General features: G+C 48.6%; 1 protein-coding gene across 1 annotated transcript; it reads right to left on the bottom strand.

The window, feature by feature from the left end:
- Positions 1–230: 230 nt before the first annotated feature.
- si:dkey-49n23.1 (semaphorin-3D) lies at positions 231–26,046 on the bottom strand. Its single transcript, XM_068742427.1, has 18 exons — positions 25,992–26,046; positions 15,374–15,589; positions 8,920–9,074; positions 8,773–8,835; positions 7,665–7,784; positions 7,487–7,577; positions 7,018–7,146; positions 6,787–6,929; positions 6,436–6,550; positions 6,115–6,184; positions 5,409–5,553; positions 4,011–4,233; positions 2,925–3,013; positions 2,120–2,161; positions 1,869–2,026; positions 1,611–1,675; positions 807–949; positions 231–728 (listed from the first exon to the last, which is right to left on the bottom strand). The coding sequence occupies exons 2-18, from the start codon at positions 15,510–15,512 to the stop codon at positions 231–233; spliced, it is 2,388 nt and encodes a 795-aa protein (XP_068598528.1). The 5' UTR covers positions 15,513–15,589; positions 25,992–26,046.
- Positions 26,047–27,192: the final 1,146 nt, after the last annotated feature.

Genomic DNA, 27,192 nt, shown 5'->3' with positions numbered 1-27,192 from the left:
ATACATGCTACCAACGCTGCTAATGATACACATATTTTATCTACACGTCCTCTTCCGTTGTGTCTACATGTAGATTAATTATTCAGCTGGACGCTCATCTTTTTTTTTTTTTTTTTTTATCTCTGTCAGTCTTTCTGATGCTCAAAAGGCAAACCCTCCTGATGGAACCGTCCTCCTCTTCAGATCCAGGATCGGTGGTCCTGGATCAGTCTCTGGGTTCTCCTGGGGGACTAGAGGGGACCCTCAGGGGGGTTGTTCCTCCTCACCCGGGCTTTCCTGTTCTCCTGCTTCAGCTTCAGAGCACGGAGCTTCTGCTGCCGGCGCTTTTCGCGGTGCCACAGCTGCTCGCAGTACTCGTCCAAGCTCAGGCTGTTGCTTCCGACCGTGTTCAGGTCTTTGTAGCTCTTCAGAGGAAGCTGCTGAGGATGCTGGGGCGGCCACGCGTTCCTGTGACCTGGCGGCGGATGGAGGGTGCCCGACTGGCCCAGAAAGCCTGCCGCCCTGGGGGGGCTGATCTTCCCGAGGACGGCCGGGATGTTTGGGCTGTGGTGCTGCTGGTGGGGGGCAGGCTGGAGGCTGTCGCCGGGGATCACGCTGACGCGGTACTGGGCCAGGACCTGGCTGTAGGAGTGCTCCTGGCTGGTGCAGGTGTAGAGGCCCGCGTCAGCCGCCCCCAGGTGTTGAACCAACAACCCTCGCTTCATGTGGTTGAAGCGACCGTCATCACTCTGATGGGGGGGGGGATTCGGAAGGCTCAGATTGGCAGCTGAATTATTTGATGAGGATAATGAAATCACGTGACTCACCACCTCCCTGACAGGTTGCTGCTGGCTCTCCGCCTGCTGCACTGCCCACCCGAGGCGCGCCTGTGACGACCGAGGAGCGCACTCCAGGAAGGCGGAGTTTCCCTCCACACCGTACACCACCTTCACCTCCACGGAGCGGGAATCTGCAACGCACGGTTGGAGCTTTAAGCAGGAGTTGATGATATCGAGTTTTAAAGTAAATAGATTGAGCTGCAGCTACAACGTCTGGCCGCTAGGGGGCGCCCTGCCTCGGTCTGCGGCACAGAGTGGAACCAGAACCATGAACTGGACATCCTCATCAGAACTGAAGCAGCTCACCTGTGCTGGTGGACGACAGGAAACGGCTGCGATCTATTGTTTGTTGTTTTACTGACAGACAATATTCAAGAGATGAAAACAAGTCGATCAATAAATTCACGGCCTGGAAGATTTTAGATCAGCTGTTCGTCTGGCCTCTCTCCTACATTTAACAAGCATCCATGAAGGGTTCACATCCGTTCCCGGTCCTACAGCAGCGATGACACCATCGTGACTGAGCCCCCCCCCCCCCCCTCTGGGTTATTAACACCGAGGTTAGTAACTTCAACATTCCTGCATAATGACTCAGAGATAAACCGTCAGAAAGAAACGCCGAAGACTTCAGAGTCGTCGTCTCATCTTCATACCGTACGAGGAAGTCCTCCAGGATGTGCAGCAGGTGTTTGTTTGTTTGTTTATTTGTTCGTTTGTTTAGAATTCCGACTAAAACAAACACTTTTTTACGTAACCAATGGCAGAGAGTCTTTTGTCTCAGCCCCGCCTTACCGTCGCCGTTGATTGGACACTGGCTCCAGGGGTCTCCGTACTTCACATCCTGTCTCCGCGCCCTCCTGATGAACACACAGGTGTGTCTCATTAGAGGAGAAAGTCCTGAGAAGTCCTGCTGGTGTGTGTCATCGTTTTAATTTGACACCATTAATGGAGCGGCTCTTGCGGTCGGATCCGGGTCCAGACAAGCAGGACGCATTAAACGTCCCCGTGAACCTCCAGAGCCTCCCCTGCTCTCCCGTCCCGAGTCTTTACCTCTTGCCTGAAGGGAAGAATCTGGAGCAGGTCTGTCCGTCCCAGGAGCAGTAGGGATCCCGGGCCAGACAACACTCGGCGCAGTCGGTGCCGTAGAGCTCACACCTCTGGAGCCCCAGCTGGACCACGCCCGGCTCGCCCGACACGTACAGCTGTCGCTGTGGAGGTGAGGGGGGGGGGACAGAACCTGATTTTAAAAACGTATTCATGAGATAATGTCATAAAGAAGACCAACAGACGGGTCGTCATACCCTCTTGGTCGACAGCGCCATGCTCAGGATGGGAGACGGAACCTGCAGGAAACAAAGACAAATCATTTCTCTTTTCATGTCCTTGTGGTTTAAATCAGGCGTGTCCAACCACCGGGGCGCGGCCCGGTACCGGTCCGACAGGCATTTGTTACCGGGCCGCACAGAAATAATAAATAATTGATTTAATTCCCATTGTTTTGATTGTTAGAGTCTGACAGGTAATGTCAGGGGTCATGCCGTGGGAGGGAGGGGGGGCAGATAAAGGGAGTCTCGGAGTGGGGGAGGTAAAGATAAAGGCATCTTTATCGGGTTGTCCTCTGCCAACAAACCACTCCGGAGCCTCCCACTCTGAAACCGGGTCCCCCTCTGGCTCCGACCCAGGAGTCAGAGGACAGGAAACAGCTGATCGGACCTGCTCAGGTGAGTCCAGCTGGTTTATGAGGAAGACGACGGTGTTTGTCCGGCTTCCTGTTTGTTTGTGGCTCATTTGATTTTCTCACTTCCTCCTTCTTCTCCTCTCCTCTCCTTCATCCCTTTCCTCCCTCCTCTTGTAGTAGCGCATTGACAAAGATGAGCTTGGGCAAAATGTGTCCTGCTATCTGTTTTCCTGTTTACTGTTATTCCAGGCAAGCATGTCCCATTGGAATCTGGTGCTGGACTGGGAGAGGAGCGCCGGGAGACACCAGAACCTCAGCCTGACGGTCCTCTGGGAACAAACTCCCCCCCCCGACCGATTCATTAAGACTCAGGTGAGACGGGTGACGACGGCTGGACAGGTAAATCTGTCATTCAAAAGACTTCTCACCTGGAAGACGGTCAGTTCCTCCAGGATGATCTCCTCCGAGTCCCAGTTGTCCTTCATGACCGACACGGCCTTCACCACCTTCCCATCGTCTGCAGAACAACAAAGGACTTTTCTTCAAACCCAAACGTCCTGGAGTGAACGCTGAAGTTATCAGTTATCAATGAATATATCGATAAAACTGAAAAGAAATGAATCCAATAATTATTGCACAAAGCTGCTCACAAGAGTCACGCTTTCCTCTCTGCAGGCTGCAGGGATGCTAGTGATGCTAATGACGCTAGTGCCGCTAGTGATGCTAATGGCGCTACTGGCTACACTGCTGATAATAATCAACAATCAATAACATAATAATAATGAGACGGGCGCACCAGCAGGTCCAAAGAGCTCAGCTGAACAAAGTGAACTTAAGTCTAAGTCTACGCCAAATGTTCTGCTGTGGTAACCATGGAGACGGACAAATAAAAAAGGTCACAATGGGAAGAAAAGAGAGGATTTATGGGATTTAGTCCACTGCTACACACACACACACAGAAGGAACTTCAGAAGTCTTTTGACTCCTGATCTGATCTCAGGTCAGTCTGGGTCACTATTATCCATTAATGGACCCAGAGGATCCGAATCACCACCAGAATCTGGTGGGTGGTTCCGGGGAGCTCCGAAGCTTCCATTGAGGCTGAGCTTGAGGAGCAGGAGGAGTGTAAAACACTGAGGAGACCCCGTTGGTCGGAGGCAAAGCTCTGAAGGAGGCCCCCTCGGCAGAAAGAGGAGGACGGAGACGCTTCCCGTTCCAGATTTGCTGTCAGGAACAAAGTTCTGGTCCTGATCTGGGTCTGAAGGACTGGATAAAACTTCAGCTACAAATACGTGAAAATGTTGTCCTTTTAACTTTCGGATTTTAAATAATAATTTATACTAATAATACAATTTCTTGTTGTTATATTACAGTTATTTATACATTAATATACGCATAAAAATACTAAAGAAAACTTAAAATATATTAAAGTTAGAGTCAAAAGCAGCTCAGTATCCCTGTTTCTGTTTATTCCCACAGTCAGTGAACGCATCTTCACCTTGACTCGGACTAACCTGTTCCCAGGTGCAACACGTCATAAGGTCCGTCCTCCGCCTCCACCCGGTCCACCACCACCTTCTTCAACAGGTAGGCCGCATTGACCCGGGTCAGCACGGGTCTGCCGCCCAGAGGCAGGACCGGTTCCCACATCAGCTGGTGCTGCCGCATGAAGCTCACCACCTCGTCCGGGAAGTCCTTGGTGGACTTGTGGAGGGCATCGTAGGTCTCACTGGGACACTAGGACAGTCAGGAGAACCAGAACATGAGGAGAACCAGGACAACAAAATGAGTCAGAGGAACGTTCTGATTGGTTGTTGTCCGTCCTTCTCGTTTTGTGTTTTCACATCGTTCTTGTGAAAACACTTTGCCTCGACAGTGACCCAGTCATCGGGGGTCAGAATCAGCAATCGGGTCCGGTGGCCTCCTTCTAGGGAGAATCCACCCAGCGCCTCCGGAACAGATGCCTCTGCTCTGACAGACGTTACGGATGGATCCACATTCTGGATGAAGGTTCTCATGGGGAAAGAATCCAAAGGTGTTGCATATAAGCCGGAATGTCACACATGGAGGGGAAAAACGTGTCAGATGAAAGCCGGAAATATTAGAGAGGAAGAAACACATGACAGTGAAGGAGGAGGAGGAGGAGGAGGAGGAAGGACGGAACTGACGGGAGAATAAAAACGACTTTCAGATGTTGATCTGTAGAGAAGCTCCGTTTCCCATGGGGAAGGGGGGGGTAACGAGAGGAAGACGAGAAGATGAAAAACACGTCATGATGAAGTGATGAAACGGAGATGGATGAGGAAGAGGAGGGTGTCATTTCATTGATCTGCAGCAGATGGTGTGAAGTCCTGTTCATTTAGAGTCCAGCTCGCCTCCATCTGTACGCCGCTTCAAACACGGCATCCAATGAAATGTGTCGGAGATGTGATGATGTCACGGTCAGCAGTGATGATGTCAGCAGGATACAACAGGCTCCTACGTAGATACACCCCCCCCCCCCCCCCCCCAAAAAAAACAAAAAAACAAACATCTCTCACATCCCGTCTGCTCAAAGAGCTACAACAAAGACTAACTCCAAAAAGGTCAGAGGTCAAGACTGTTTCATTTGTTCAAACTCACTTCACACACACACACACCTGACCCTCTGAGCTTCAGAGGGGCTTAACCCTTTCACTACCTCGTCAGCTGCTTCCCATCACACGCGTGTTTGTCGACCTTTACACAAAGAAACACGCCACCTGGCTTCTTTTGTTGGAATTTTATCACATTTAGTCACATGATCCTGTTTGAGATTAAAAGTCCGGATCCTTTATTCTTATTATGAATGAAGTTTTGGCGAAGTGAAGCTCAAACCATCGTCCTCTGTGTGTGTAACAGACCCGGGACAACGTGGGCCTGAGGATACGTACCGTTCCGGGGCGGGGATACGGGATGCGGCCCTTGTACTCCACCCAGCGGTAATCTGGACCCTCCTTATGAGCGAACGGCCCGTTGAAAGCAGCTCGGATGGACGCCATGGAGAAAACACACACCGCTGAACCACGAAAGACAGAACTGAGGGGACAAGGAGGAGACGCCGGTTTAGGGAGAGGAGTGTAGGGGGGGAGGGGAGAGGTGAACACCATTGAAGAAGAAGAAGAAGAAGAAGAAGAAGAAGGGGAAGAAATAGAGGGGAGGAAAAAGGAAGCGAGGGATACGTGATAAAGGAGGACAGGCAGGACAGAAAACAGAGGTGGGAGTGCTACACTAACACCACCTTCCCCTCTGACCCGACACCCACCCACAGCTGACCCCTGACCCCCGCCACGCTGGGCGTCCTCGTGTGTGTGTGCTGATCGTCTAAAGGCGTTTTTACAACCTCCCAAAACCAACAACAATGAAGAAAGTGTAGAAAAAAAGAAATGCGTTTATAATGTCGGCAGATTTACAGTAAAATTAAAACCTACTGTCAGAAAGTGTGACTGGACTCTTAAAGGAGAAGTTCACACAAAAATGAAAGTTGAGCTCCAGTGCTGATGGAGGTCAGCCGCAGTTTCCTGGTCTTAGTTTCGTTTTCTCGTTAGCATGCAGCTCTTTATTAAAATGCTGCGATGCCTTCTAAATCAATGTTCTCACCTGGATGTGCTGAAGACGCCATATACGGTCGGGTTCTGAGGTTCCTTGGTCTCCAGGACAAAGATGTCCTCTAGAAAAACACAACAATCATGAATCAGGTCAGGTTCTAAAGAAAAAGCCGGGAGGTGTAGGATTGTTAAAAGAAGTTGTAGTTTCATAAAAGGGAAATAAATGAATAATCGGGCGGGCGGAGCTCACAGGAAGGAAGGGAGGAGACGCTTTGTGTCAAATGTTCAATGTTGAAGAAGATGAAGTGAGAAGACGGAGGGTGGACAGCAGGACAGAATATCCCAGGAGGAAGGAAAGGGAGGGAGGCGTTACCCAGCTCATCAAACTGCGTGTCGACTCCAGACGGACCCGGGACAGAACAGACCAGCCGGGCTTTGAGGAAGGTGGTCCAGCGGTTGATCAGGCTCCTCTTCCCCCCGACATCGTTCTGGAGGGAGGGAGGGAGGGAGGGAAGAGAGGGATGTTTCTGTGTCACATGATCCAGCTCAACGTCTGTGCTGCTGTTAGCTGCTAGCACCCAATGCTGCAGGAAGTGTGGAAACCTTTGACCTTTCATGTATTTCCTCATGTTGAGGTGAAACCAGCTGGAGATAAGCGTCGGCGTGCTAACTAGCACGGCGGCGCCGGGTGAGGTGACCCGTCTCTGACGCGGCCTGCTCCTACCTTGCAGACTCGAGCCACCCGGCTGTAGACCCTCCTGTCCCATTGTCCCGCCTCCGCCGCCCTCTCCTTGAAGAAGAAGTACACCTTGTCGTCATCCGGACTGTGGGTGTCCGGGATGGAGAAGGAGCTCACAAACTCTGGCTCTGAGGGGGGGGGGGGAAGAGTTGCTTGAGGGTGTGTAGGGGAGGTTGATGGGGGGAGGTGTGGAGGGGAGACAGGTGAGCGTCTCACCATTGAGCCAATTGTGATCGTAGGCTTCGGTCCGGATGTAATGCTGGCTGGACCCCCGGACCGAAGAACGGAAGATGGCTGCATTAGCCCCCATAAAGTCCACGGAGGTACCAGCATAGAGCTCCCCGTCTGGGGGGGGGGGGGGGGGGGGCAAACAAACAAAGACAGAGAATCATTGACAGATAATGATAAATCGATTTAAATCAAATCCAGGATTTGTATGGTTTGTATGCTGAATGCCTCTGGTTACCGTAGCAACGACACAACTTATTGTTTTTATAGGCTAAATTCTGACGTCAACAAACTGCATCCATTTCTCCCCCAGAGGGAGTCACCCTAAAACGGCACTCATCTGTTAGGTGTTTACTGATAAAAGATAAAAACAGACGCCGCTATCGGCTCCAAAAACTGTTGAGGATCGAACAGGAAGCAGACGGAGGAGGGGCCTACGTCAGCCAATCAGACGTACCGGCCAGTCTGGAGCTGAACGGCTCTCTGGGACTGAAGGGAAGCTTCCCTCTGCCGGACTCGAACACATGAGACAAACTGAAGGAGGGCGCCTGCAGGACACACACACACACACACACACACACACGATGACATCATCAGATGCTGCGAGGTAAACAAACAGGTGACTTCCTGTTTACCTCAGCGTTGTGTGCCAGGTGCAGGTAGCTGCACTGTGGATGGAAGGCTCCGGTTCCACAGGCGTAAACGTGGGTCTTATTGAACGGCTGCAGCAGGCGCACAAAGTTAGCGCAGTCCATCTGAACGGAACACAAAGAACACGCGTTCCGGGATTTAAACATGAAATAAAAAGATTCAACGCTGGTTAACCTGCAGAATCACACCATCAAAGGGCAAACATGGCCGTCATCTCAAAACAACAACTTTCATTTGTTTTTGTCCTCCGAGACAAATTTATCTCCAGGGAAGGTAATAAAAACCCAAACATGGCCGCCATCAGCTCCAGCAGGAAAACGATCAGAAGCATCGAATTCCGTCATCAAGTTTAATCTCCGGATCAAAGTTTCTCAGTATGACAACATAAATTAAGCTGTTGCCACAACAAACACAACAAAGTAAATAATTAAACATGTGATTTCAAGACTAAAGGTCCTTCAGGGCTTCCGTAGAAAACCCAAACACAATCCCTCACTGAGGAGAAGGTGGTTCCGTTAATCTATAATCTACTAGAACATCCCTCAGAGAGCACAGACCTCCTCCAAGCAGCTCGTCCCCCTCCTAACTGGATCTACACCGTCCACATGGTGATCTGGATCAGCACCAAAAGGTTCTAGATTGTTCTTGTATCTTTATACACCAACCATGAAAAGTCAAATGTGTATTTTTAACTGATTCTTGAATCCATAAATGGGTTTTAATGTTAAAATGTAATATTTGTTCCTGACCTCATTTTGGATCAGAACCAGAAGACATGCTTCATGATGGTTCATATCGGACCCCTTTATGACTGGGATGTTTGGTGAATGAATTGAATGCAGATTTTACAAGATATAATTAATATTTTTCTAAAGCCTCCATTATAAATGGGAAAATCCAGATGTTTCTGGGTATCCGGATCGCTGTCAGAATTTAATGGGATCTAAGTTAGACCAAGACCCATCTTCAGATTTTAATTCATCAGGATCCATCCAGCAGTTTTCCTATAATATTGCTATAGCAATCGATTATAGATTATTCCCTCCTTGGTGGAGGCAATAATCTATAATCTATACACCGACGCCGTCTCACCTCCAGACTCTTCCCCGCCAGCCTGCAGTGCTCCACGTGTTCTCTGGCTGCCGGCCAGTAGATCTGAGGAGGAGATGAAACATCCAGTAGTGCTCCTCGTCCTCCACTCCCCCCTCCATTGCTGCCTCCCTCTCTTTGACAGCTCACCTTTTGCGTGGGCAGACCCAGGCTGTCCGGCCTCAGCAGGTAGACGTGGTCTTTGCCTCCAACCAATAGCCATCCTTGATCCTCGTCCAGCAGCAACGCCTGGTACCCGCCGCTGACTCCGCCCTCCCAGAAGACAGCCGAACCGTTCCTGAGATCTGAAGAGAGACCCGGAAACAGGACTTTATTTAGTCTTCTGCCACTTTAGAATGCTGGTGGAAAGTAACTAAGTACTTCTACTCTTACAGGTGGTTCCTGTTAGTTTGAGGCTTTCTGTGGGCTTCAATTATCCAATACATTTGCTGAGTTGGCCTGAGCTGCAGATCATCACCTGAACGAATGCAGGAAATTAACCATTAAACCCACTCCCACTGGGATGCTGTTGGGTGTCCTGACGGGACAGAAGACGTGTCTTTGAACACAGCACGTCCCATTTGTTCCAAATCAGCCTCAGCAAAAATCATTTAAAGAGAAATAAATCATCGCTCGAACAAAGAGCTCGTCCATCTGGGACCCAGATCCCATTAAAACATGAAAAATGAATCCAGGAATGGAAACAATTCCTCATGTTCACAAAGGAAATCTGATCAGAACGGGGAAAACAACAACAAGCCAATAATCATGAAACTGAATGAGCAGATGTTTCTTTGATGGCTACAGATGTTGAAAACCCCGAGGAGCAAGTTTTGGATTAAACGTTTCGTAGAAGAAGATCCGGATCCAGAGGTTCATGAAAGTCGCACCAGAGTTTATAACCACCTCATGTTGTATCCACGGCGACACAAGCTGTGTCCAGAAGAAAGAATATGTGGGTTCAGAAACGTCTTGATGGCTTCAGTCCGACCCCTGAGCGAACGGGCTTTGGTTCTGTGGACCTGCTGAGATCCCCATCCGTCAGCGGAACCGACGATGGGATGAAAGCAAACCTGGCAGGAGATACCTCATCCGACCCTCCCAGAGGGGAAAGTCCCGACACGAAATACAGGAGAGGAGAGGAAACCAAACTCCTGCCGTCCGCTCAGATCTGTCCCTTCCAGACCGAGCTTCATTAATTGTCCCGCTAACTGCTCAGACTCCCACGTGCTCGTCTGCAGGAGGAGGAGAGCCATGAAGCACGGGGGAAAACAGAGGACTCTCCCGTTTGAAGATAACATCCATCACTCTCCTTTTTTTGCTTTTGCTTCCAGCCTCATGATGATTATCTGAGTCGTCAGAGTCTGGATGGACTTCAGGTAAACGCCCGAACACGCTGCTTCTGATTGGTCAGTACAGCGTTGTGTGTGTGTGTGTGTGTGTCTTCTCTCTATAGCTTCTACAATTAATTCCATCGGCTTTTTACATTTTACTTTTCTCCATTAACTCCTTTATTTATTCCATAAACCACATTGGAGACGAACAGAACGTGTCTCTTGTTTTTCCAGACCCAACCCACAGATTTTTTTGTAACACTATAAAGGCAGGTTTTGGCAGAGCGCCGCGTCACCGCGGGGTTTTGGGCGGCGTCAGAGTGTCGCTGCCAACGTTTCCTCCACGCTGAATATTTATCATGTATAAGGAGACGCTAAAGGAACGTGTGGTTTGGATCCAGCCTGGAAAAGCTTAATCATTAAAAGAGGGCCTGCAGGAAATCTGACTGTAAGGAAACGCGTTCGCCTTCGTTCATCATGAAAAGGTCCAAGAAATAAAACCGAAAACAGAACTCCTTATTTGGTCGTGCCACGTCCATTGGCTCCTTGTTGGAGTCACATGTTGGAAATTATCAGCCTTACCGCTCATTATCTCCTCTTTCATCCTCCTCCCAAATGTCTGGTGTGTAATTATCACACACACACACACACGCACGCACGCACACACACACACACACACACACACACAGTCTGTTCAGTGTAACTTGATGGAGCACGTTTGATCTCCGTTCGGAGCTCAGCGCTTTACTCTGAAAATATTTTTCTCATTTGACTGAAGCGTGTTTACATATGGAGGCTCCAGGTTCGTTGGCAGAAATCTATAACTGATCAGCTGTTGATGATCAATAATAAATAGATCAACACGGCAGATGTTGTTTTCCTGATGGCCCAGTTCTTAATGAGCAGCATCTCCAGTTCTTCTAGAGTCCCTTTAACTCGATCCAGATCCAGACTTCAGTTTGGGAATCTTATCCCATTCCTCCCGTTCCGGATCATTCCTGCTTTACCTGCTGAAGCCGCCTCCCTCAGATCCACCAGAGGTTTCCATGGATTCCTTCTTCCTCCTCCAGAAGGTCCCGTTTGGTTTCTCAGCTCCACAGAGCAGCGTCCCAAACCTTCTGGGTCTGACCCAGATGGTTCCGAGCTGGGAGCCGGTGGAGGTCTAGACCTGAACGGAACCACCTTTGGGACTGAAGTCGGTCTATGAAGATTGTCTGAGGGAACCACGTCTGATCTGATGATGAAGGTCATTTGTAAGTCTCACTCATTTTGTCTCTATTTTATTATTATTGGAAGTTCTCTGCTGGACTCAGTCTGAGGATGTTCTGGTGCAGTTCTGGATTCTGGGAGGCGGTCCAGCACAAACACGGATCTTTACATTTATAGATTTATAGATCTTGGACTGGATCACAGCTTGATGTATCGTTTCCTGGCACAAGATCAAACCACAAAATGTTCAGAACTTTGGTTTACAACAAACCAGAGAGTCAGAACCCGCCAAGGCCGCTCGGGTTCCCCTGAAGGTGAACTCTGGGTTTCACCCCGACCAACAGCGCTGACACGCTCTGATCAGTGATCACATCTCGTATTGATTACAGTCTCCCCTCTGCTCTTCCTCACAACCTCCTGCTCAAGCAACAACTGGTTCAGAGCCCGGCTCCGGATCGGACCAGAACCTCCCAGACATCACACGTTCCTCCTGTCCTTCAGCAGCTCCTGTTAAATCCTGCATCGATTCCAGGAGTCTCCTCATCGCTGAGATCAGTTTCACGGGTTGACTTTATATTTATTATGAAATAAGACACCGTTTGTTCTGTACGATGCTCAAAGTAAAAATAAAAAATAAAAAGAATAATTAAAGATTTAAATTAAAAAATAACCATTAAAAATCATGCCACGCCTGCAGGACTGAAGGCGTGGCTCCCAAATCACCCTCTGCACCAATGAACCGTGTAGTTTACAGCTGAATTTCTTTTTTTGGCGTGTTACGTGACCAAGACGAGCGTCTTGACGTGTGGAGATTCACAGGTGAACGTTACGGCTGAGGACCCCTGTCCTAAACGACCTCAAACCTTTCCAGTCGGGAACGATCGGCTGCTCCGTTTGTGCCGTGTCCTCCTCTGATTTAGGAGAGTAAACAGCATCGTTGGATCCGGCAGACAAGCTGCTACGCATCGCCTCCGTTAGCACATGCTAACACTCAGAGGACCGGGACAGAGCCCTTAAAGGACAGCAGCCCGCGGGCCTGAGAGGAGATGGTGACGAGTTCCAGCGTTCGCACAGGAAGCTTGTTCAGGATTCCCAGTGGATGAGGAGTTTTCTCTTTCCACCTCAGATCTCCGACCTCCCGCGAGGAATCGAGGTGAAACCCTCTGGACGACTTCAGAACCGTCCACCAGTGGAAACAGAAAAGAAGGGAGTTTGGAATCTAATCTCGATCTCGATGTCATCAAGCCCGAAACCTGAGATTCTGGTTCTGGGGCTGAGTCAGATTAAGGGCTGGTCTGAAGGTTCTTTCCCTCTCCGATCCCTCCTCCCACCGCAACTCCTCGCCGCCTCCCCGAGGCACCTCCCTCTCTCCCTTCATCATCGTCTGGAGGAAACCAAACGAAGACAAAACCTGTCCTCCCTCCCCACAAATAAAAGTCTGAGTGTGACATCAGACCTGGTCCTGGTCCAACAAACTGACAGCCCATAGAACGGGTCTGTGAAGGCGGGAGTAAAACCTGGATCCGCCTTCCTCCCATGTCACCCAGCATGCATTGCACCAGACCTGGGGGGTCCACCATGCAGCGGTTCTGTGAGCTTTATCCGGCTTATTCCAGAAGGACGACGTAGGCCCGATCTGGTGGACTCACCACCCCTCCTTCCCTCCTTGTTGCCTCTAAAATAATTTCTCTCTTCCTCTTCTACTTTTTAATTCCTCCATCATGTTGTTTTTTCCCCTCCTTTTCCCCCCTTCTTTCTTTATCTCACTGTCCTCCTAGATCTGCTCACTATAATAATGGGAAGGTCAAAGGTCAGGGATCACAGCATGACACCATGAGGTACGGGAGGCGGTCTGGAGCACGCACGCACGCACGCACACACACACACACACACACACATTCGTAAAGACAACCATAATTATACTGAACCAGAAAACAAAAGGCCGTCCAGATTCAAAGACGTCTTTAGGGACCGTATCCTTCTTTGATTTCTTTATAACTCCTTTAAATCTGTTTATTATAAGTCTGAATAAATATTAAACTAACTAATATTAAACTAACCATCGATCAGGCAGGTCGTGTTTTAATCACCGTCAGTCTGCTGGGATCCGAAACATTTCAGTTCTTGTTTAACGTTCACTTTTACGATGAGTCCCTGAACATAGCAGAGAAGTGTGTGTGTGTGTGTGTGTGTGCATGATACAATCTCATAAAGTGTTAATAGTCATGAACACTTTCTTTTACTGCCATTAAAACCACTGCTGCTACCGTTGTATACCACACACACACACACACACACACCATTATACATCAGCGGTGTGATGTCATGAGATATGTACATCACACCCCATAATGATGAAGATAACCTCTCCTGCTCTTCATCCTCAATGATGTGACGACTCTGATGAGCTAAAGTGTAAATTTAAATCTGAAACAGCCTGAAACTAAGTTTAACGATGAAGACTGGAGAAATAGCTTCGTTTACAGCTTCCTGTTTTCCTTCTCCTTCTTAATGAAAACAAGATGCCGGCTGTCAGGATGATCGCCGCGTTTCCAGCCGTCTTATCCCTGACCTTCCCGCCTCGTTTCTAAACGGGTCCGGCGGCTACAGCCTGTCCCGTCACCAGCAATCATTCCCAAATCATTCCCACTCCACTCGCTCGGAAAACCAATCCTGAATTTAAAGACCAACACAGTTGCTGCTTCGGTGACTCCATTCACGCTTCCACTCGACAAGCATCTCCCCGAACACTGCTCAAAGAGGCCGGCCTCCCGGAACAAAGTGCTGCTGGACTGGAAACGGTTGTTGGCTTTACTGGTCTTACTGGTTGCCAAGCAGGCAGCAAGCATTCAGAAATTAGACGCAAGTTAAAAGGACTGCAAGAGGGCAGATTAACCTGGAGTTTCACTGTGTGACCCTGGACTGTTTCACTGTGTGAACCTGGACCACGTGAAACCTTCTGGATGTGTAGAACATTCATTAACATCAGATCCTGAGGTTTAGCTGCTATGCATTGTGGGTAAACACCACAGACAACAGAGATGCTCTGATGGTTGTGTGTGCGTGTGCGTGTGTGTGTGTGTGTGTGTGGGGGGGGGGGGTCGCTGTCGGTGATGTCATCAGCATTTCCCTCATTAATCTCATCACACTGGATGAGCAGCAGCCCGTAGCCCGTGTGTGCTTCCGATGCTTTTATCCCATTCCCAGAATCCGGATCAGAACCGCAGCGACGGTTGGGAAGCAGGAAGCTGCAGCCGTCGGTCATCGCCCAGAGATCGTCTCACTGGATAAACAAGTCCGAGCTGGAATGCCCTTTGGTGTTGAAGCCCAGACGAACGCTGGCTGGCAGCATTTAAAGCAGCTTCAATTAGAGTTGAAGTAAATTCAACGTTTCTGGGCGCCGCTGGCGTCGGATCTGTGGCACCGCCCACCTCGCTCTTCTTCTGCTTTTATTTCTAACAGCTGCTGCGAGTATTTAAAAGCATCTGCTGCTCCGATTAAGTCCGCCCCCAGAACACGCCATCAGCTAAAGGCCTGGACGAGGAGGAGATGAGTCGGGTTTCACAACATTCGGACATTTCGGCGCTGCTTTGGTCCCGTGTCAGGACGCCGTTACCTCAATATTAAATATTTAACGACTTAAATATGAATCTGACAATCAGCTGGAACATAATGAATCCAGTTCTGACTGCTGGTTCTGTTCAGTATCAGGACGTTAGCTTAAAATATTTAAACCAACATGTTTGGAAAGGAAGCAGAAGTATGGAAGACACATGTCTTCATGAGGAAATATCAAAGAGACAGGCGGTCGGCACGGCAACTCGGATTCCACATTTATGAGAAAGATATTTTCAATCTGATGGTTCTCAGAAGAACGAAACAAATCAATTCAAGGATCAGTAACAGCATTAAAAACATCCTTCATGCTGAAGCTCCAATTGTTTGATGTGAGTCTGAGAAAAATATGAATGAAGTATGAAGGCTTTGAAATGGTGCTACCTGCTGCTCAGGTAAACCACCTCTTAATCTTCATTATAATATTCTGGGGATTTGGTTCCTACCTGAGTGGGACAGCTGCAGCCGCGGCCCGGTTTGGCTCCGCCCCTTAGTGGTGCTGATGGCATCTGCAGGCTGCAGCCACAGCAGTGGGAGGAGCCACACCATCAGGAAGTGGAGGCGCTCCACCCGTCCGACTGTCATGCCTGACTGATCTTCACCGATGATGAGCAGAGAAAGATGGACGAAGGTCGACCCAGCTGGTCACATGACACTCTGGACTGAGAAAGGAATGTTGGATGAGAATTATGAAAAACATTTAGATTTTATTTATAGCAGCCCTCCTCCTCCTCCTCCTCCTCCTCCAGAATCCAAAGGAGCTGACCAGCCTCCTGCTCTGACAAATCACTGACGGCGCCTTTTTCGCCTCCTAGCACACGATCCGATTCCCATTCATGAACCAGTCCTAACTGGGAGCACATGTAGACGGAGTGGGGGATTAACCGGAGCAGACAGGAAGCCCAGGCCTGAAGCCAGACCGTGACTAAATTGACAAATCGGACCTGCTGATCCGGGTCTTCTGGAAGCCCCTGAGACCTGGCGGGAGGCTAACATCATGTGTGTTATGTAGTCAATAAAGATCCCGTTACACTGACTGCAGATCAGTTTGGTGTGTGGCCCCCTGAGAGCTAAAATAAATAAATTAAAGTTCAAACTACTTCTCAAAACCACGTTATGGATCCGTTACTCATGATTTCACCGGCTGGTCAAGTCGGTTTCCTGCAGCTCCGAGGACCTGTCTGGATTCCGGACAGGTCCGGAAAATGCTAGCAGCGTAGAACCAAGTTCAGAGGCAGGGCCGGCCCAGGTTATTTGGGGGCCCTAAACAATATAAGGACAAGGGGCCCTCGCTCAAGGGCACCTCGGTAGACTGGCTCCTCTCCATCCACCAGTCCACACTCCATATTTCTGTCTGGGACGGGACTTGAACCAGTGACCCTCTGGTTGAGCTGCATTGGAGTTTGCACAAAAAAAACATAATAACTCATCCCGGCCTTCGACAAGAAGCTGAATCCAACCTCAGCTCCGCATGACGGACGGTTCAGTTAAGAAACCAGGAAATTCACTTTCATAACAGAGCAGCAGGTCTCTATTTATACTCTACTGTTCAAGGGTGCGTGTGTGTGTGTGTGTGTGTGTGTGTGTGCACGTTGCTCTCATTCTGTGTTTAATGTTGACAGCATCATGTGTGTCACGTCACCATTGTTGGTTTGACTCAAGGAAATGAACTCCGCAGACCAACATGGAGACAGACCGACTCCTCTCTGCTCGTCCCACGTTCTGCGTGTGTGTGTGTGTGTGTGTGTGTGCGTGTGCGTGTGTGTGTTAGTGTGTATTCAGTTGTGTTTAAATCAAACTGACAGACAGACCGGAGGCAATCGATGGGTTTCCTGCTGCGATTTATTTAAAAACTCTTGCTGACACACACACACACACACACACACACACAGGGTTCAGGTCGACTGCAGGTCACTGGAGAATTGACTTTTCTCGTTACTGTTGTTTCCAAATTCTCCAATCACTCTCTTTTCTACATTACAGTAATAATGATCAATTTAATTTAAAGTAAAAACAGATCACTGGATCTCCTGATCTTTTTACTCCCGTAGTTTTACAAGCAGGTGCAAACGGTTCCCATGGTTATCAGCTGCGCCATCTTTACTTCCTCTTCCTGGTTGCGCCATGGGGGGGCGGGACCAAACAATGAGTAAACAAAACAAACATATCCAATGATGAATGGCATCATAACCTTTTACAGTGCGTTATTGTTCCTGTTGTTTGTAGACGGAGAACGCCGGTTCGTCCCACCGAGCCCGTGAACCCGAACGCAACGCTTTTGAAATAGACCCTTTGTGCGGTTTCCTCTCTTAGAGGACGGAAAGGCTCGTTTAAAAAGGAGACTTCCTAAATATGACAAATACGACGGCGCACAAATGTTTCAGGCTGAGAAAGAAAACATTCAGCGGAAAGTTTTTATTTTTCATTCCATGAGTTAAATTAAATATTCAGCCGACAGTCGGAGCGTCCTGCTGGAGGGTCAGGCATAATTATAAAAAGGATTAAATTACAACAAAGCTGCATTTAAGATCAAACAGGAAGCCTTCGGACCCAATGGTGCTTCAGCTCCTCCTCCTCCTTCCTCGGAGCATCCTTAGTTCTGAACAGAAAGACTGCAGGAGAACCTCTTCAGCAGCCGTTGCCGGCGGCGACGCCTGCTCCTGATACGGTACCGCCAAGTGCACTTTTGACCCGGCTCGTAAAACACTGGTGAATACTTCAGATGCTTCGTCTGACCTCCGTCTCCCAGAGCACTCCTCGCTGCTCCTCCCGAGTTTACAGGAGGAGAAAGAGGAGGAGGTGAAAACACTGCCGGCCTTAGAGGAAGCAGAGAAATCTGATTTTAACTGCCGGCTGATTTATCCGAGGGAGGCGTCCGACCCGACTCCATCGCTCCTCCTTCTCCCTTTACTTTTATTTATAGCCTGCTCCATCTTCCTCCTAATCTTGGTGTCACCTCCTCCTCCTCTCCGTCATATTTCTCAGCGACTGTCGAGCAGAGGAGGTGACAGCTTTACGGCGTCTCTCTGCCAGCCCTTTAATCCTCGCCGTGATTTAACGTCTCTCCTCCTTCCATCCGTCTGCTCCGTAATCTCCTGCAGCTCCCTCTGTCAGAACCTTTAATCTAATCAGCTCCATCCCGCTTCTCCTCCTTCATTAAACTTCTGCTCCTGCTTTCGGTCTGACGTTCCTCCTTGGCTTTCCAACATCGCGGCGCGATGTGTTCTCAGACGCTCCGACCTCTTGACCTGGAGAAGTAGAAGATCAGAGTTCCCGATGAGCCTCCGATGGAACCAACCTCCTGGTTCCTCCTCTCTGGATCTAACGGTTCCTTTTCTGGCCACTCCAAGTCCACTCTCCCGAGGATGGAAGACAAACGACGGCCACCGTAAAAACGGAAACAGGCCCAGCTGCTCGTTACGGTTAACGGAAGGAACCGATTCACCGCCGGACGAATCGATGCGTTCAAGGTCAGAGGGCAAAAACGGAGCGAAGGCAACGAAAGTACAAAGAATCACGGATGTGGAACAAAATGTTCACCCAGTCAGATCCGTTTCAGTCCGACTCGCTGTAAACAGAACCAAACTCAAACCGAACTGAACCAAACTTACTGGTTTCATTTGGGTCCCTGTGTGGGACCGGTCCAGAGTGACCACCCACCCCCCCCCCCAAAAAAGAGTCTCTCCGGCTCAGACTAGATTCTTTGACTCTTTTCTGAATCCATTGGCTGGATTCTAGATTTCTAGATATTCATGGTCCTCTGAGGATGGATCAGACCAACCTCTGGATTCCCAACTGCCCATGTGCCCCCCCCCCCCTTCAATACTGTGATTCAATATGAATAAAGTAGTTTTACCGGTGTGTTCATTCAGCCTCGCCGCTTCCGATAAATGTTGTGCATCAGCAAAATGTGCTTGAAGACTGAGATCTAGTTTATGAGGCGGAGGAACACATTCCAGGCCGATGTGCTGGCGGACTGCGATGGATGGAAATAATAAAGGGAGGACATTGGGGGCGTAAATCTCCCTCTGAAGCTCCGCCCTTCACTCTGCTGTGATTTACTGCGAGGCTTCGTGTTGCCAGACGCCGCCAACCTGCAGCGCCAAGATGGAAGCTCTCAAAGGAAACACAGACGTGGATCAAAGAGGAAAACGCTGCAATGCAAGTGATGCTGGCTAACGGTAGGATGCAGGCTAACGGGAGGATGCACATGATGCTGGCTAACGGTAGGATGCAGGCTAACGGGAGGATGCACGTGATGCTGGCTAACGGTAGGATGCAGGCTAACGGGAGGATGCACGTGATGCTGGCTAACGGTAGGATGCACGTGATGCCGGCTAACGGTAGGATGCAGGCTAACGGGAGGATGCACGTGATGCTGGCTAACGGTAGGATGCACGTGATGCCGGCTAACGGTAGGATGCAGGCTAACGGGAGGATGCACATGATGCTGGCTAACGGTAGGATGCAGGCTAACGGAAGGATGCACGTGATGCTGGCTAACGGTAGGATGCACGTGATGCCGGCTAACGGTAGGATGCAGGCTAACGGGAGGATGCACATGATGCTGGCTAACGGTAGGATGCAGGCTAACGGGAGGATGCACATGATGCTGGCTAACGGTAGGATGCAGGCTAACGGAAGGATGCACGTGATGCTGGCTAACGGTAGGATGTAAGTGATGCTGGCTAACGGTAGGATGCAAGTGATGCTGGCTAACGGTAAAATGCTGGCTAACGGTAGGATGCTGGCTAACGGTGGGACGTATGTGATTATGTCCTTTAAATGTTCGTCAGCTTTTATCTTTTAGTGGATTTAGTCACACGCTGGAAAATGTCCGCCATGCTTGTTTTCCAGTTTCTCCGCCAGTCGGATGGGATCGGTGATGAATGGATCCTCTGTGCTGTGATTGGAGGACTATTTGGGCTGTTTTCTGGCTCGTCCCTCTGAGGTGTGACTTCAGTTGTCCTGGAAGATGCCAGACTCTCCACAGAGAAGAAAAACAACATTCTTGAATCCGGGACAAGAGAATGAGGAATGTGGGGGGGGGGGGGGGGGGGAAGTGTCACGAAGACACGAAGAAGAAACCGGAAAAAAAAACCTAAAGAATGCATAAATCCTTGATGACAAATCTATTGTGAAAAAATTCCTTTCAGGTCAACGAGAGAGAGAAAAACGGACAAAACAAAAGAAGGAACAGATTCATGTCTCAGAATAACGAGCATCAGGGATTTCTGATCAATCACTTTATCATGTTTCACAGTCTAAATCAATTATTGATCACAGATGGACTGACAGGTCCTGGTCATCATGAAGCAATAATAATGAACCAGAAGGTTTCTTTTCTAACACAGAGTGACGGTTCTGACCCGGGTTCTGGCTCACATCAAATGTTCCATGGCGATAGCAGTTTGGTTGGTCCGGGATCATCTTCTGCTTTTATTCTGGGAGGAGTTCTCAGACAGACGGTCACTGCGACTGTCTGCGCCGGACCTGAAGGAAATTTTCCCTGGAGGTTTCTGGGAAGAGGAAGCACGCTGATGTCATCCACTTCCTGATGACAGCGCATGAAAAGAGGAATAGGAAACGGGCCTAGACCCCATAAAGACTGTGGTGGTCAGGTTAGGAAACAAAGGAATAAATCCCCGTTCTGGTGGATCCGACCGAGAACCTCACTCTGCAAAAGATTTTACATTTCAGGACAAAACCTTTTTGGAAAACGTTTCCTGACAGGACTGCTGGGATCTGTTCCCATCGGGAATAAATGCCACATGTGACCGATGCTTCCCTCTCCGCTGCCCTCAGGTCATTCTGTCTGAGCCGGATTCCTTCTCGGATTTATCCAAAGATAAAAAGGACGCTGAAGCAGAGACGCGGGAAGATGGACGACACGTTCCCTCCCACCGCACGGAAACCCAGCCAGAAAAATCCAGGATATGTGAGCAGCAATCAGAATCTGGATCTTTCCTTCCAGAAATCTGCCGATGAGGGATGAAGAGGCAGATCCAAGAACTTTCTCAGACGTTCCCGACCAGCACAGCATTCCTACAATTTATCAGCACATTCCTTATGTATGAAAAACTTTCCCTAAAGTTTTGAGGATGGGTGGAGGCATGTCCAACATGTCCAACATGTCCAACACGTGTCCTACATGTAGCTACTGGAGTAATAGTAGTTCTGGGTACCTCCAGCTGGGGTACTTAGGCCAGAACTCTGTGGAGAGGTCACGCATTTCTTCCGTCTCGGGATCCTCCAGGAAAAACTGGAAACTGTTACCAACACAACCGACTTCGTAATGCCTTTCTTCATCAGTTTCCATAGCAACTCCACCCTGCCCAACATGACGTCGCTCCTCAGAAGAACACGAATGAATGTGTGCAGAGACAAACTCCAGATTTTCATACAGTCATGGTCGACGAGCCTCGAACCAATCGGCGTCAAGTATCACCCATCCAGCCAACATCAGGATGGAAGCTTGTCTTCATCACGCCGACGAAGAGTCAGCTGAAGATTTTTAGTTCACACACACACACACCTGCTCAGGTAAACCGGGCTGCAGCCGCCATCTTGACCTCACCGACGGCGAATGAAAGAATGCAGGCGGCCAATCAGAAGGAAGCGACACGCTACGAGGTAGAAGATGTGCTAGCATCAATCTGACGACAACGTCCAATCAGATTAAATGATCATCTCAGATAAACTGTGTTATCGTGTGTGTGTGTGTGTGTGTGTGTGTGCCCAGATGCTCACGGAGAGGAAGGAAGTGTTTGGCTTGGCAGAAATCCTTTATTGTTGTCTCGCCGCTGATAAGAGGCGATTGATGAGGAGGAGGGACAAACACAACGACACAATAGAGAGGATCGTGTTGTTGTTAGCGATGAAGTCTGTGTGTGTGTGTGTCGCTGTAAACCGACACACACACACACACACACACACACATTTTGTTCTTTGTCCAAAACAATGAGAGCAAATTTAGAAGAGAAGAAGTTCCAAGCTTCACAGTAACGGGTGGTCACATGACCCTCCAGCTCTTCTGCTAAATATTCTGTCACACGTTGCTAATGGTGCCCCCCCCCCCCCCCCCACACACACAGGTACAGTTGATCACCAACCATACTGCTTCTCTACTTCTGCAGTTCGTATTTCAGCGATAATATATAAAACGCTTCTCATGATGTTAAATTATTAGATTAGCACCAGAATCTAGAGAGTCTCTAATCCCTCCTTCCGCCGATGTTCTTTGGAATCCACTCGGGAACTTTGGCGCGTTCTGGCAAAACCACCAATGAATAAACAGGCAGGCAGCGACATAAATAAAATCTAAAGATGAAACTTCACGTAGCGGTTATTATGGTTTTTATCGCTTTATCCGACAAATAACCAGAAGAAGAATTAATCGTCCTCAGACGGAAGAGATTCTCCAGAGAGGCCTGGATAGATCAAAGGGGACTCGCTATCTGAGCGGCTGACGGACGCAGCAGGTGGTTTAATCTGGCAGCATCGAGCCTCCTTCCTAAACACTGATAAGCTGCATGAAAACCAGACACACGAATCAGGAATGTTCGCTCACTCAGGAGGGAGGCAGCTGATCGGACGCGTTAGCTAACGTTTGCTAGCTCGCAGTTGTGCTTTAACTTTCTGTCACCAGAGGAAGGAAACTCAGTCTGTGTGACTCCGACATCATCCATCTGTGGTCGACTCCATGACGCCATGAATGAACGCCAGCAGGCCGTTTATGCTAATGAGCTCACGTCTGGACGAGAACGAGTCGGCGTTAATCTCAGATTTGATTGCGTCGTGATTTATGAGAAACTAAAGTGCATGCTGATGGATGTGAGGATAACGATGTCAGACTTTATCTAGTAGCTGAAAACCAAACGCCCGCCTCAGATGGTTCATCCTCTGAGGGCCGTGAACAGCACAGCACTGCACAGCGAACCAGCCAATCAGAACGAATGGAGCGACTCCTCCGCCTTTCACTGAAAAGTTCAAACTGAAATCCACATCCAAGAACAGACGGAAAACACTCAGGACCCTCCCACAGGACGACTCCACCTGTAACCATGGAAACGAAAAAATACAAGCAGAAAGTTCCAAAACAGTAAAAGTCTCCACTTCGGTTTTTTGATCCCGTTTGGAATCTTCAGCTTCAACAAACCTCTGAAGGTGACTCTCACCTGGACGGGGGGGCTTATTGCATGAAGTTTATTCTCTCCATCATTCTAAATATTCCGTGAATGTTTCTCCTCATTGGGGGGGGGTCCTCTGTCTGCCTCTTTTTCTCATGGTGGACATGGGATTTCACAGCTAATCTCTTCCATTGTTCTTGTGGGGGGGGGGTCGGCTCCAACCAGGCACTGCCCCCTGAGCAGCAACCCGGCGGTCCCGGAGCAGCTGAGGGATGAACCCTGCGCTCAGCTGTCACGTCCTCCGGGACGGAGACGCGACCCTGGGTGGGTGGTCTGGATTAATTATTCATCAGAAATAAAAGAGCCCTTCAAAGGCTTCGGAAATCAGGTCAGCGTTTCCTTCTAGACAAATAAGACTAAATTATTCATAAAAGAAAAGTATTCATGAAATATATAAAGACCTGGGAGCTGCAGTGTCTTTTCTGACGTTGGGGACTATTTTCAGCGGTGGATTAGTCCAGTCAATGTGTGATGGAATCAAAGCAATCTGTGGTGTCCATGGCAACGAGGGAGCTCAGACAGGAAGAGCGCAGCGTAAGCTGTGATTGGTGGATTGTTTTAAACTAAGTAGATATTTATTTACTTGTTTTTTTGTAACTTTCCCATATTTAATCTGCATTATGATGTCATTAAATCAAAGCAGGGTGATGACATCACAATTATATAACGTCATTTTACACATTTATGCTACATCTTTCTATTTTATTGTAAATGTCCCGGCACACACACACACACACCCCCCCCGCTCGGTCTCATTCTCCAGTGTGTTTTATATTTTTTTGTGGCGTGTGTGTGTGTTTTGTGTGTTGTATTTAAATGTGGGGAATTTCTCAGCCTCACAAAGGTGTGTGTTTGCGTAGAGCTGTCTAAACACGGGACATCCCAAGGAATGAAGCTTAATCCCGGATAAAGGATGAAGAGGATGTTGCCTCTTCATCAGTGGCTTCGGGACAGGAGAAGTTGTAATTATCGTCGTGGGCGTTTTCTTGCGTGTTTAATTGTGATATTAACCGGAAGGTACACACAGGACGAGGAATCTAAACCTCCGGGCGATCAGGGTGGGGCGGCGTCTTCCGGGAGGCTGGTGGGATTGAAGCGGGAACGCCGCCGCTCTTCCCTCATCGGCTACCTGTGGGCCGACGCTCACCGTGACCCCTGACCCCGAACTCCCCAGTGGAGCCACAAACACCTGCAGCAAGGACCGCTGGGAGGAGAACGAGCATCTGCGAACGTCAATGTCCTGGAGAGACGTGGAGGGTTAGCCGCGAAGACAGACCGAGAAGCTAATGTTTGTTTACGACCTCCGGACTCTCATTGGTTGAACGGAAAGAAGATGAGGATACGCTAGCTAGAGCCGAGCACCAAACCCATTCACGTTAAATCACCTGGACACTGAATGCACCCAAAGGACGAAGAGCTTCGGCCAAGGCTAACATTAGCATGTCTGAAGTCAGCGCTAAGCTAATATTAGCATGTTTGAATGTGCCGTTACAGCTAACATCGGCACATCAGCAGTCCAGTTTGAAAGTTTTAACAGTTTTTGGTGACATCATCTGCTGCACCTGCCTCTACGTCTCTGCCTGTTGTGTGTTTAGCGTTTCCTGGTTGGAGACAAACGTCCATCTGGACGCGTCCAGTCTCCGCCCGGCTGCCGGGACTCGCCGGCAGACGGAGGTCAGATGACGGAGAAAAACATTCCAAACAGATGGAAGGCGACCCGCCTCCGACGGCAGGAAACGAGAAGCACGTTTCAGTTTGATGAAACGGGGCGACGGATTGGTCACAGGAAACGTGACGGTGCGTTCAGGAACAGCAGACACATCATGTAGACCGACCGGTCGGACTCAGCGGGACCAGAACCGCGAGTTCGAGTCCCGCTCTGGTCAAAGTTTTACTCTGAAATAACAAATCACTGAATTCTCTGTTAGACCATGATGTTGCCATGGAGACAATAGACCTTTGACCTTCTGGAGGTGAAATGACCTTTGTTGCTTTCATCAGGCAGAAACTGATGGATCAAGAACCAGGAAGGACCACGTTACATGTGGGTACAGATCTCCACCGGGGCCGATCCACCTCCCGACCTGGAACCGCCCTAAAGTTCAGAACTCTTTCCTGCATTCCCTCTGACGTGTCATGGAGTAAAAGTACATGAAGATGTTCTTCGGCGCAGCGCTAAATGTACACGACAGCGGGACAACAGTCAGACAGGACACACAATGACACAATACAGCAGGAAGAGAACAGTCACAGCAGGAAACAGATTGGACAGCAGAGGGAGGGGGCGGAGCCTGCGAAACAGGAAGAGCCCCGACAATCAGGGGACAATTACTCACAGGTTTACCGACTGTAGTACTCACAGCAGTACTAAATGAAGTTCTGGCAGCATGAAATAATAAAATAATGTCTAAATAAAAACAGAACTCAGACTCACTGAATAAAACCGTTGTGGATGTGAAGCTAATTAAAATAATCAATACCTGGAAATATCTCTGAGAACTCCTGGAAACACCTTAAAATCATTACAAATCTTACAAGGACTCCAGGTGTGTCTGAATACCTTAAACAACTCTTTAATAAATTCGTGTAAACTTTTGTTCCAAATCTTCTTCCCAACCCTTTGAAGGTTCCTCAATGACCGCAGTGCGCCCTGACGCCGCTTGAAAGCTTCCGCCCGATCACCGGATTAATTAATCATCAGGTTCAGATCATTTCACATGAATTCAGTCTGAATATATGAAACTTCCTCCTCACTGGAGACTCAAACATCAACACCTCTCATCATCATCATCATCATCATCATGTCTTTCTTCTCCTTCATCATCCATCCATCTTTCTCTCCGCCGCTATTCCGTTAAACCGCTTTGAGACTCACCGAGCGAAGGTTCTGCGTTCCAGATGAAGACCAGGACGATCCGCGTCGGCTCACCTGAACGCTATAAACAAACTGGGCACATGTGGGCCGAGCCGCTCCTCCACCGTCCCACTGCTGCTGCCGCCTTCAGGGACGGCTCGGGGACTTTAAGACGTTTTACGGCGAGTCCTTCCAAAACGGTCACATCTTTTATTTTTATCTTTTAGTATGTTTTAACTGTTATGGAATTATTATGTTATGCAAGTCGATATCTTATATATACTTATATATATATACTTTCAGGGAAAATCATCGAGGATCGAAGTGGATTAATCATAATTTCCAACAGTGCATAACGTCTTTAAACGCACCTGCAGTCATCCTGCAGGTGAAGATTGTCTGAAGCATGGCGCCCCCTGGCGGGAGGAGCGGAGAATGGGAGTGACGCGTCAGATGTTATGATCGATATGATTAAATACTGAGACATTAAATAATGAGGATTATATTTATTATGTTTGATTTTTCTATGTAAAATACATTTTTCTATTTAAAATAAATGAAAAAATATATATTCGAAAATGTCTAATGAGCTTTAGGTTGATTCACTATTAAAGTTTCTTTCTTTCTTTTTTTATCACACTTTTCTTCTGCTTTGGATCGATCAAACCCGTTTCTGTTGTATGGATGGGCAGAGGAGACTCTGATGTCCCACCAGACACAACAGCAGCACACGGCTAACACTAGGAGACTAGCTAGCTAGCAGTTAGCATACATGTTACCAGTGCATGGACATGAAAGAACTTTGAGCCACATTGACAGAATTCATTCATCTTTTTTTTATTATGTATATAAAATAAGTGGCATGTTGATATCTCTCATCTTTAAAAAGGACATACATGTCTATAAATGTCCTCTAAATAAAATCTCAAAGATATAGAAAAGCTGAAAACATGGATGGACTATTAATATTAGAAACCTGAGCTCAGAATAATTCAAACACCAAAATAAAGGTTTGAATATATTGGGGTATTTCCATCAGATCTAGTGTCCAATCAGTCATCGATAACCTGTCTCACGACTCCGTACATCAAACATCAGCAGCAAACTGACTCGTTTGCAGCTTTATGAGAATCGAGTACAAACATTTGTGATAATGTTGAAGCTTCGTTCGGTCTTTAAACACAACACAGAGTGACGTCATCGGTTCCTCATCGGGCCTTTC

The sequence above is a fragment of the Brachionichthys hirsutus genome, chromosome 8 (assembly GCF_040956055.1).
Source record: "Brachionichthys hirsutus isolate HB-005 chromosome 8, CSIRO-AGI_Bhir_v1, whole genome shotgun sequence".
NCBI classification, from domain to species: domain Eukaryota; kingdom Metazoa; phylum Chordata; class Actinopteri; order Lophiiformes; family Brachionichthyidae; genus Brachionichthys; species Brachionichthys hirsutus.
This window is presented reverse-complemented; position numbering and strand designations above follow the sequence as displayed.

Excerpts from the sequence above, each read along its gene's own strand:
- si:dkey-49n23.1 (XM_068742427.1), bottom strand. The coding sequence starts at position 15,512 with ATGACAGTCGGACGGGTGGAGCGCCTCCACTTCCTGATGGTGTGGCTC. Across the intron at positions 8,836-8,919 it reads TGGGTCTGCCCACGCAAAAG|ATCTACTGGCCGGCAGCCAG; the intron begins GTGAGCTGTCAA and ends TCTCCTCCTCAG. Across the intron at positions 6,185-6,435 it reads CACGCAGTTTGATGAGCTGG|AGGACATCTTTGTCCTGGAG; the intron begins GTAACGCCTCCC and ends GTGTTTTTCTAG.